Source organism: Gymnoscopelus microlampas, assembly GCF_963454915.1.
Source record: "Gymnoscopelus microlampas genome assembly, chromosome: 15".
Taxonomy (NCBI): Eukaryota; Metazoa; Chordata; class Actinopteri; order Myctophiformes; family Myctophidae; genus Gymnoscopelus; species Gymnoscopelus microlampas.
The window spans coordinates 31,606,775-31,618,774 of NC_139952.1; the positions used below are offsets into that span (position 1 = coordinate 31,606,775).

At 40.0% G+C, this 12,000-nt stretch overlaps 1 protein-coding gene across 1 annotated transcript in view; it reads right to left on the reverse strand.

The window, feature by feature from the left end:
* Positions 1–10,500, reverse strand: part of col9a1c (collagen, type IX, alpha 1c) — a gene marked incomplete at both ends in the record, with an annotated part of 61,418 nt that extends 50,918 nt beyond the window's left edge. Inside the window, one exon of the mRNA XM_084080423.1 lies at positions 10,434–10,500. Within this exon, the coding sequence (XP_083936549.1) occupies positions 10,434–10,500 (67 nt within the window). The remainder of the gene's footprint in view (positions 1–10,433) is intronic.
* Positions 10,501–12,000: the final 1,500 nt, after the last annotated feature.

Genomic DNA, 12,000 nt, shown 5'->3' on the forward strand with positions numbered 1-12,000 from the left:
AGTGTAAGTAAAATGCTTCCCTACAGTGATAAGACGTTTAATGTAAAGAGACAGATCTAATTGAACAACCCCTTCAAATAAGTCATGGCCTAAGCATGGCGGGAGCCCTGGGTCACATACATGGAAGTATTTCAGGCTATTGAAAACAGAGTCAAATTTAACACCATCAACAACATTTAACCGAGGGTTCATTGCAAGCACATCCACAGAGTTCTTGTAGCTCTGCTTTGTCCGTGAAGGGCCTAATTCTGTCGGAGAGTGTCTCCAAGTGTCTCTATCTATACCACAATAGCGACAGAAATGATCACTTTTACTAAAATTTTCTGTGAAGCCACCAATGGCGTGTGACCCAAGGTTATCTCCACAAAATGCGATCACTGCCCCTTGCACTATTTGACCATTATCCAGCAAAATTCCAGACTCTTCAAGGTCCTTCAAATCTCTCACAAGAGGAGCAAACACTTTAGCTTGCTTAAAAAACTTTAAATCTTCCTCCCTACAAAGCATAACAAGCTGTATAGGGTCTATGGTGGACCTGTTGTGAGCAGAGATTTCAGACAGTGTCATGTAAACTGCAAGTTGCTTGTGCTTTTTTCGTCCTGACCCAAGAGGATTTGCCACTTCAAATGCGTCTTGGAACAAGATAATGGAAACTGAGGACTTACACTGCTTAAAGATGATCTTTTCTTTAAAATTTCTGCCATCCCTTACATCCTCGAGCAAATGTGGATCATTTGATCTGTGTGCCTGTGCTTCAGTGAACTGTTCTTTAACAGACTGGTGGTTCAATAGGGCCTTTAATGTCTCCTTTACAGGAACATATTGCAAAAAGCGATCATTTCCATCGGGGTCTATACCAAGATAAACCTGTGTGGGTGCTACATGGTTAAAATGTCTCTTGAAATAATGTCTTCCTGGTTTGATCAGATCTAAATATTCCATAAACAGCCTAAACAGCTGCATGAGGTTATTCTTATTTAGCCCAGTTATAAGTTTATCAATTTCACTTTCTGACATATTCTGCTTTGCTAATTCTTCCTTCAATTTGGAAAATACCAGTTCCATACTGCTGTCATGGACAACTTGGAAATCCTCAATTAAACTTTGGATAGTGCTGGCTGGTAGCAACATTTTGCCTTGCATCCTCAAGTAGAATAGTGCCAAGTTCATGAGAAATGTGTCAGGATTTGCACCAAGTTGTACATTATCAGAACTTTCATCATGGACTTCAGTATCAGGCCTACTTGAATCATCACTGTCCATTTGGACAGGATTCTCAAACAATGACACATCATTTTCCATTTGGACAGGCTTCTCAGAAACATCTCTGTGTTTCTTGCTGATGTGGGATGTGAAAGATGACTTCACATCAAAGTATTTTTTACAGTTAGGAAAGGGGCAGCTAACCTTTTTTCCATTTCCTATGTGCATTTTTAAATGTTCACAAAAGCTCTGTAAATTGGGACATGTATGCTTGCATCCCTCAACCTGACAGGTCCTCCTCACATTAGCTTGGGCTGGTCTATGGATAGTTTCCTTTGGCTGTGTATGCTTCCGACGCATGTGAGATTTAAGTGCCAACAATGTCTGAAAACTGCAAGGGCAAATAGGCAAACCACAATAGAACCTGGAATTAGCCAGGTGTCTATGCATCTTAACATGTTGATAAAATGTGTCAAGAGTCCCTGCAGATAAATGACACTGCTTGCAGACAAAAAGGTTGACCATTTTGATTACATTACCTAGCCAACAGGCAACTAATCATCAACTAACAACACTAAATGAAAACCATCATTTGGAAAACAGAACAAACTTTAATGGATGAGAGTTAATATTAATAAACAGTCAGTTATGTAAAGAGACAGTTGATATTTAACTTTAGTTTAGCAGCTTATTAGCAAGTGTACATTAATTTGACTCACCAATGCAAGTTGCAGGCTCTGTGAAGTCCAGAATATGGGTCAAATCCGTCTTTTTCACTGAGGGAGCAATCCCTGAATTATAAAAGACAATGATGTACATTAAAGGATGTAGACATAACAAAGATAAGCTTAATTAATACTACAGCCAAATCTCTGCCTTATGCCCACCTAGCTACTGCACACACTCAACTGCATGTGTTTCTCCTGTCATGGAGGAAATGAAAGTGAAGCTGAATTAACAATGGCATCTGAAGCTATACTGAGAGATTGTAGATTAAAACACTAACACAGTTACAGTATGGAGTAAAATAATGCACAAGAAATAATTATGTTAGTTTTGATTGAGGATTTCTAACACATTTTACTTTACAGGCTGCACTCTCTCACTCTCTCTCTCTCCCCCTCTCTCTCATTTATCCAAATATACCAAACATCATGCAAATCTAACTTGTTAGATGTGCCAGTGTTGACCTCTCTGAATGAGACTAATCTATTTGTAGATGAAAAGAATATACCTACTAGTTTTCTTATATTGTTTGTTTCTCTCTGGGCTCTGCAGCTCCTCCACAGTCCTCCATCCTGTTTTTCCCTCCAAAACACTGTCTTCTTCCCATGATGCACTGCAGTCTTCCCATGATGCACTTCAGTCTTCCCACAATGCACTTCAGTCTACAGTAACATACACCAATACACTAGTATGATACTGTGATTTTAATGTATATTACTGTGAACATTTTTAACATCTCACAAATCTTTATTTTAATCATGTATTTCGTTCAAGTGCATCTCTTTTGTTACATTTAGAGCACATGGGTTCCTCACTGGACATGTAAACACTGAGCTGATGCAAAAATACAACCACAGAGGACCACAATGATAGTTATCTATTAACTTTATTGTGCTATACCCAACATTTATTTGTGACAGTATTTTCTGGAAATACAGCATCCAGATTATTATTGATACTGTAGATGTCCCACTCCCACCTATGCCCCAGGGCACATTAAGTCCTAAAGTTATTGATTTATTGCTTTAAATTTGTGGTGTGGTTTTAATGTTGTATGTTGAGATTACACCATGCAGTGTACCAGAACATCATCTGTTTAAGAGAGTAGCTGATATATTGCACTCTTACCTTAGTGCTAGGTGTACTCTTAGTTGCTTGTTTTAGATGAGAATGCTTGTAAGACTTCTGGTGATTAGTAGTTTTCTTGCCTACATATGTTGAATGCACTTATTGTAAGTCGCTTTGGATAAAAGCGGTTGCTAAATGACTGTAATGTAATGTAACAGCAAATACCAGATAATAGGTATCTGTATGGGGGGCTATCAACGTGAGAAAATACCACCCAGGAGAATATGAGTCTGGCAGTCACTGACAGAAGGGCGCCCCAAACTAATATGTGGACATCAGGCCTGGAACTTCATGATTGTAGGGCCAAGGCCACTTGGCCTTTGGTGTTGTCAATTTCATGAGAGCAAAGAGGTCAAATGCAGGGACAGTGTCATATTAAGTCCATGGTAATAGTGAACTGAGTTGGAGGGTCAAGGGTGACTTATTGTTTTATGCCCATATTAGGAGATGTCTGTTTCCGTCTGTCTAACTGTGTCCCTTCTTATGCCCATATTTGGAGATATCTGTATATGTCGGTCCTTGCCAATCTTATGCCCATGATGATGCATTGATGACACATTGAGGTTGGACAACACGCTCCATATTTGGGCGTAGCTGCTTTGGGAACTCCTTATATGGTTATGGCATTGTGACATGGATGTGATGACGTAGTTCCATAAGTGTGACGCCATAGTCATAGTGACGTGGCCGTGGTTTGTTTAGGGTTATGTTGTCATAGTGATGTCACTCTGGTTTGTTTATGGTTATGTCAGAGTGATGTGCCCGTGGTTTGGTTTGCCTGCCCACCGGCTCTCCCCTTAGCCAATTTCCATATTGAATATGGAGATCCAGTTGAACAGAACCGGCGATCCAACCGTTATGACCATATGGGCATGCCCATATTGGGGCCTATACTGATGACATCAGGGATCTATATGGTCATTAGAGGACACAGACAGACAGACAGACAGACAGACAGACAAGTACATCAGGTACTAAAGAAAGATGCAGGTTTGGAAAGTATCGATAAGCTAGCCAGATGTATGGAGGATCAAGATGACTGGAAAGGCCACTGCATGGAGGGCTAGTTTGAAGATGACCTGAGAGAGATGGTTTAGGTGTTGCGAGGGCTAGCCCTGGGCCTGACATCTAACTGTATAACCTGTGTGATTGCCAGTCCCCTTCATTGCTTAGCACACAAATGGAAGACATTCTGATGGGACGAGGTATGTCACACCGCATTCCAGCAGCTGCAGGAAGCACTCTGGTATATCCCAACCCAGGCTGCCCGTTTATCTTTGACACTGACACCAGTGAAAGCTAGGGGTCTTGGTGCAGTGCTGGTGGTTCCAGTGCATTCCAGCACTCCTTATGTTTGGTAGAGAGCTGCCAACCCCAGTGAACCTCTTGTTTGGACCACAACCTAAAACTCAACTGAGGGGGAAGGTGGATTGGATTATTTATTATTATTATATATAAGAGACATTGTGTGTGATACATTAATTGAAGTGGGGAGTACTTGTAGAGGCCAGAGCCTACAATTCCCATTGTGCAGGAATAGACCTACAATTACTGTCATTTCTTTTTACTGTCACAGCCCCTGTCTGGGCTACCAGGGCCTGTGTGTCTTTATCTTCCACAGGGCCTGCAGGTTGGGCAATAGGGTGCCAATCAGGTGCATTGGGAGCACCTGGCCAGTGTTCCCAGGGTGCCCTATAAAATGCTGGCTGTGGTCACACACAGTACCTGCAATACTGGTTGCAATAATGCAACCAGAGAGGACCACCATGATAATTCCCTTTTAACTTTATTGTGCTATCCTCAACATTTATTTGTGACATTATGCTCTGGAACTATAGCATCCTACCAGACTATTATTGAGTGGAGGGATGTCCTACTCCCACCTATGCACCAGGGCACATTAAGTCCTAATGTTATTTATTTATTTATTTTTATTTTTGGTCTTTAGTTAGGTCTTTGGTTTGCACCATTCAACACCACACACCACATGTACCACACATCCATACATTGCTGACACTACTGATTCCACTGATTAACACACTCCATGCCATTCCTTGTTATGTTTGAGTTTGCATTTATGTTGTAAAGAAATATATAATGTGATACACTTTTAAACCAGGCGAGTGTCTTCCTCTTTTTTGTTATGGCCTATGAGCCAGGTCGTAACACGCCTAACAATAAAATATATATTAGTCATTCACAGTAAAATACTGCATGTATTACAGTAACCAGTTTTGGAATTACAGTCATATACTGTAAATATCATTCACAGTAACTCATGTTTTAATCACAGTAATGCACTGCTCATAATACAGTAACTATTTGCAAAATTACAGTTATATATTGTAAATATAATTTACAGTAACTTACATATTATGTACAGTAATAGACTGTAATAGTACTATAACAGTTTGTGTAATTTACAGTGCTCTACTGTAAAAACATTCACAGTAGATTAGTGTCAGTATTACAATAGCCCGGTGTAGAATTACAATACTATACTGTAAACATTGATCACAGTAAGCCACTGTCCATTATACAGTAACTAACTGTGGAAATCACAAAAATTCGTTACAGTGATGTTTCCTCTCTGAATTTGACAAATGTAATACATTGCCAGCTGGAGAGTTTGAAGATTTATTTTGTATTACTTCAATACCCGGCTGTCTTTGAAAGGAAAGGGGAATCATCTTAAATGTCACCGGAGATTAAGATCAGCATTTACAGTAAAGCAGTGAAATTTTAATGTGGCTTTCTCATACAGGGTCAGATCTATGAAGGACACAGAGAGGGACATTTCTTAAGTTTTTGAACTGTCCACAGCCCTCCTATGAGAAACAGAGTGAGTTGGGCACAAATGGTGCCAGATAATAATGAGCATTAGTGAGGACCAATGATATAAAGATAGATTGAAAATGGATGAAGTGGTTCGGGCTCTTTTAACAAGAGCTTGTGACTAAACATCTACACTAGATCCTTTAGAAATAGGTTATTGTTTCATTTCCTGAAAACCAACAGTTTTGGACATACAAGGTTTCTACCCGACAATGACAATATGTAATGTACACGTAGGCTACTGTATAAAGCGTATGTATGTTGTTTATATTATGTATCAAACAAGCTTTTAGAAAGGCACAGCAGTTTACAAGGACATGCGTCTCTCAACCCATTAAGACCGGGAACGCATCTGTGTCATTTTAGATTTTTAGACGGCTATGAGCTTGTAGATCTGCTATTTTTGCTATTCAAAAATAGCAGATATACAAGCTCATACCGTGGCTATGACCTTGTAGATCTGCTATTTTTGAAAAATCGTTTCAAGAAAAAAATTGAAAGTTTGTGCAAATCTTTGAATATATATTTTTTAAAGCCAACATTTGTAACTAAAATCTTTGCTTCTGGGGATTCTACAAATGTCTTCTAAATCCTAACAAAATGATATGCAGAATGTTTGCTTTAAAAAATGTATCTATTCAAAGATTTGCACAAATGTTCACAATTTTTCAAAAATAGCAGATCTACAAGCTCATAGCGCGGCAAATAAATGAATGATTAAAGTGGTTACACAGATGCGTTCCCGGTTTTAATGGTTAATTGCAACTCCTCTCCTGTTCATTGCAACAATGAGTTGCATTTTTGAGCACATATTGCCACTGCAGGCGGCACGCTTAACAAGGTGAAGCCCGCATGCACCGTCAAATAGGTTTTATGGGCACTAAATGTGTCAGTATAAATGCCGTCTCACTACCGCATCTCATTTCTCAGCAGTTATGCGGTACCTGAGAAGAGTTTCCAGATGTCTGTCTGTGCGTTCACACACTGCTCTGTCTAAATGATGCTGAGTCAGGTTTATGGAGTCGCGAGCCCCTCTCTAGCCGCAACTTTCATGGCTTCCAGACCTCACCTTCACGGGGGTTTCTCAACCAGTGGTCCACGGACCACTAGAGCGTCGAAATACATTTCAAGGACCCCCATTGCACACTCTGAGAGTCCAAATGGACCCGTGTTCCATCTGTACACTTCAGAGTTTCAGACCTGTAAGGCCCTTTTGGAAGCCCCTTGAGGGTCCCTGGACATCACTTTGAGAACCACTACACTATGGTCCACTCCATGGCATAATTGCAGGTGGTCCATGAGAGAATATTTTGAATTATTAAAAATGACATATACATAGTAACTTTGTTAAATGCATAAACATATGTTTAATATTTCATAAGTAAGTAAGTAGGTCAGAGTGGCTTAATGAGCATGGGCAGAGAACAAGGATATCCATCCCCTTAATGCGCTAGACCCCAGAGATGGATTGGTGAGGTGGAGTGCAACACCTAACCATCAGCACCCAACCCGTGTTGTTACTCAAATGCTGATTTGGTGGTGCCTGGGAATCTATTAAAATATAAGAACATTGGTGGTCCTTGAGAATGGTTTGAAACATGCTAGTGGTCCAGAGCAAAAACAAAAAAAACATTTGAGAACCACTGCTGTACTCCCTGTGTGAATGCAGGAGGAGACAGAAGGTACTGTACCAGGGTAGCAGCATCCCCTCCTGACCTGCCTTAGGCACCGTCCTATCACACTTGCAGAATTGATTCGTTAAATATTATATGGACCTTCTTTTACTAAACTTTACTAAACTAAATGTTCCAAACTTAGTGGAAGTTCAGATTTGGGGTTGATTCCTCTGTGGTGCCGAGAAACCCGACTAGGAATTTTAATGAGCAAGTTAACAACAACAACAAAACTGCCAATAACGTGATATACTGCAGACCGTGTATTTATTCCCCCAATGAGCTTTCCTTTTTGATAAATTACTCAGACGGATCTACTTAGGCTACTACAGATTAATAAACAACAAAGTGGATTACCTGCCAGCTCAACTTTTATAATACATTTAATATTTCTGAGCACATGACAAGCGTGGCCTTGACTTTACCTTTAGCAGTATGGCTGCTATCCATTCATCAACATTAAATTGCCATCTCTGCTGACATATTTGGATCATAGGAGGAGTCTCAGAGCTCTGCATCATAAATCTGCTACCTTAAATCACAGACTGCTTGATGCAAATGTGTGTGTGCATTAGAATTATGGGACATATTAGTGGACGGTATGGTATAGTTGCAGGGTAATTTGCTTGGAGGGATGTGTGAGGTAATAAAGGCCTTGGTTGATTGATTTAATACTTTATGAATATGTTTGAAAGCAGTAAGGAGGTACAGTAACAAAGCTATGCTAAAAGGATGTTCCTCTGCATTTGATATCCCTGCTTCTGGCCACACTGGACATGCATTTCCTTTTTGGAAATGTAGGCTGATTTTTTTTTTATAATTTAACAACTTTAACCAAATTTAACAAATTTAACATTCTGGGGGTAACATTTGTCAAAAATAGCAGATCTACAAGCTCACAACACATTGTGAGCTTGTAGATTAAGGCTGCTATTTAAGGAGTACAGTTGCAACTCAGGTAAGCTGAAGTGGTTCATAAAAAACAAATAGCAAGGGGATCTACAAGCTCAGCTTTGTGCTACTTTGTGCTAGCTTTGTGTCACACAAAGCGTACGCAGTAAGTAGAGCATTCATTAATTACGGAAAAGCATACAAAGTTGAAATATGGAGATATACTGTACAAGGCTTCTGCTTCTGCTTACAGCCATAACATATCAGTGCAGTACTGTATAATAAATCAATGTGTATATACATGCTGCGATTACATGTGGACTGTAATGTATCTGTGTAAATAACCAGTGGTGGTAAGAGTACTCAAATGTTTTACTTAAATAAAAGTATCAATACTGCAATGTAGAAATAGTCTGTTACAAGTCAAAAGTCCAGAATTCAAAATGTACTGGGGTAAAAGCACAAAAGTATTGGCATCAAAAGTAAAACTACCCATTTCACAGGTTTCAATTCTTTCAAATGTATAAAACCTTTTGAAAATAGCCGATCTACAAGCTCACAAAGCGGGCTGAAGTGGTGAATGAATGTTTTGTAATAATTATCCAAATCTACAAAGTAACCAGCAACAAAAGTGTTCCAATAATTCTAATGGAGTAAAAAGTACAATATTTGACTCTGAGATGTAAAAAATGTAATTGGAAATACTTCAGTAAAGTAAAAGTACCTCAGAACTACAGTACTTAAGTAAATGTACTTGGTTACTTTCCACCACTGTAAATAGCAGTGCATGTCCATATTTGAGATGCTCTGCCCTTGGCCCATGCACACAGCCATAGAGAGAAGCTTATCATGGAGAGATTTAATCTGATTTAATCTCCCAGAGCAGACCAGTGCAGGGCTGCCTTCTATTTCCGGCCATTCCCAGAGCTTTGTGTGAATGCTGATGAAGATGATGATGATCTCAAAATAACAGTCAGTGTTGGGGGTTTTGATTCTCTGGCTAAAAGCTAATTCATTGATCTGTGCATTATTTTGCTAACAGACAACAAGCAACAACAGCGTCAGCTGAGCACAGCTCTATAGGCCTACTACTGTACGGAGCAATGATTTAGTGATGCCTTCGGCGGTCGTGCGTTGCGTGGTGCATACAGAAAAAGAATGGTTCTTAAAAAAGGCTATATGGTTCTATGAAGAACCTTCACCTACTAAAGAACCATTTTATTTAGTGAATGTCTCCATGTTCGTCATAAGGTTCTAGAGAACCTTTGTTTGGGAAAGTTATTTTTGATGGTTCTTTGATGCACCTTTAGCCACTTAAAAAGCATCCCAATGTTGGGCATCTCTTCATAGGTGAACATTCACCAAACATAGCAGATCTGAAAGTTCATAAGAAGTTGAGCTTTTGATCTGCTATTTTTGGTGAGGAGGGAAAAAACGATGCCGACGAAGCATAGAGCTATATGGGAGACCCAGACACCGGTCAATGAAGGGTTTAAGTGGCTATGGGTTCTTTCTAGAACCATTCAATACACATGCTTCCATAAATAGCCAGTTTTAGTTCTTCAGCTGGCATCGTGATGGTGACAGGTGGAGTGCTGTGCTGTCTTTTCGATTGTTTGGACTAATGTCCAAGTGTATGTCTAGCTTTTAGTTCATGTAGTGATTTTTGTAGTAGTTTTTGATTGATTTGATTGATTGAATACTTTATTAACAGTTTACAAGTAGTACAGTGGTGCGATTATACAATGATGCTAAAAGGATAACACGAAAATCCCTAAGGGCTTGTTTCCATTGTGGTCCTGTAAGTCAATTCATCAAGTTGTGTTTTTGAGCTTGGTATCTGTGTATCGTGTCTGTTTGTAGCTGTGTGTTGTTTTTACCACAGCGCAAATGAAGTTCCCAAAGGAAAATAAAGCAATTTGAAGTTGAAGCTCCAGTTGGCACCTTACATTTGTTCTGTGTGTGTGGGCAACTTACGTCCAAGGGCTGGAGCGAGGAGAGATGCCAGCAGCAGGGCCATACAGGCAGACGGGTACAGCAACATCGCAGGATGCAGGCGCTGCTTCCTGTTCAATGAGAGTTGAGAATTAATTTATATGCCATAATACATCTGACACAAATCACTTCCTCATTTCTGTGTGCGTGCGTGTGTGCGTGCGTGTGTGTAAATTATTCAAAAAGCATCAACATAAACCACAAATAATCTCCGACACCGGCGCGCCGCTAGGTATAAATCAAGCCTCAGCCATCTGCGCCCATCCCACATGTAAGGCCATCATGTCACTGTCTGGGCTGCAGACTCACAACTCTTCCCCTTATATTACACCAGTGGTTGTCAAACAGGATCATTAAGGACCCCCAAATGACTATGTATTTGGCCGGGGACCCCTCTATCTGAACAGATCTTGTGTCAGGGACCCCCATAAGTGAAGATTTGTGCTGTTAAAATGTTTCCACCACTATGAGAACGACTAGTATGGAATGTCTAGTGGAATAAACGTGGGAAAAGGGACTTTGACCATTTCACACAATGAAGGTTGTGTTGGCATCTTTAGGTAAGGTTAGGCTACTGGACGTCAGGGAACTAATGGAATGTCCACACACCACGCTTGCTGCTTTGAGAGGAGTGAACTTTAATTGTAAATCGTAATAAAATGTTTGAAAATGCTTGAACACTTTGGAAAACCTTTCACATAAATGACACACCCCAAAACAGAGTTGAAAGTGGTTACAAATATGGACGAGTAATTCCCGATACCGATAGTAGTAAAACAAAAGTCAAATAATTATAAAATATGACAATAATATACTTTACTATATATATGTATATACTATACTTTTTTTTAAAGTTTACCTTTCAGGACGGGAACCCCTTGTGGGGTTCGTGTTGATATGTATAAGTATATAGCAACATACATTTGTTGTAATTTTTGAATAAATATTAGATATTTATCAGAAAACTTAGGTCAGGATTTGAAAGGCGTTTCTAGAATCGGCCTCAGGTCTAAATGGATTAAGAGTTTTCATTGTGATACCGATAAATAGGAATACTATGTTAGTTCCATTGAACCGGTAAGTTCCGGAACACAAACGATTGATCGCTAAAATAAACAAGATCTGAAAATGCATGCGGCCCACCCATCTGACCACCAAAGTGATCAGATGGGTGGGCCACGAAAGCTTTAGAAATGTTCAAATGGGCCTTTGATCCCGAACCACTGCATTAGTGGAACATGCCGGGGGCTGCGCAGTGAGTTGAGACAGCTTTTAGTTTCAAATGAGCCAAATTAAAGTGTTCCACTTGAGCCTGGCAGAATGTTAGTGGGAACAATTCTTGGTCAGATGGGTGGGCCGCAAACACTTTAGAGATGTTCCAAGTGGGGCCAGGGACGTGCACAGATAGACTCTAGGTGGTGCTAGAGCACCTGCCCTTTGCCCTCTTGACCAGAAGTGCCCTTTTGAAAAAAAGAAAAAAAACGTTTTTTTTCTTCTTCAGTTTACAGCAGCCGCGCTGCTGGGCGTTGTGGGCTTGTAGATCGGCTAT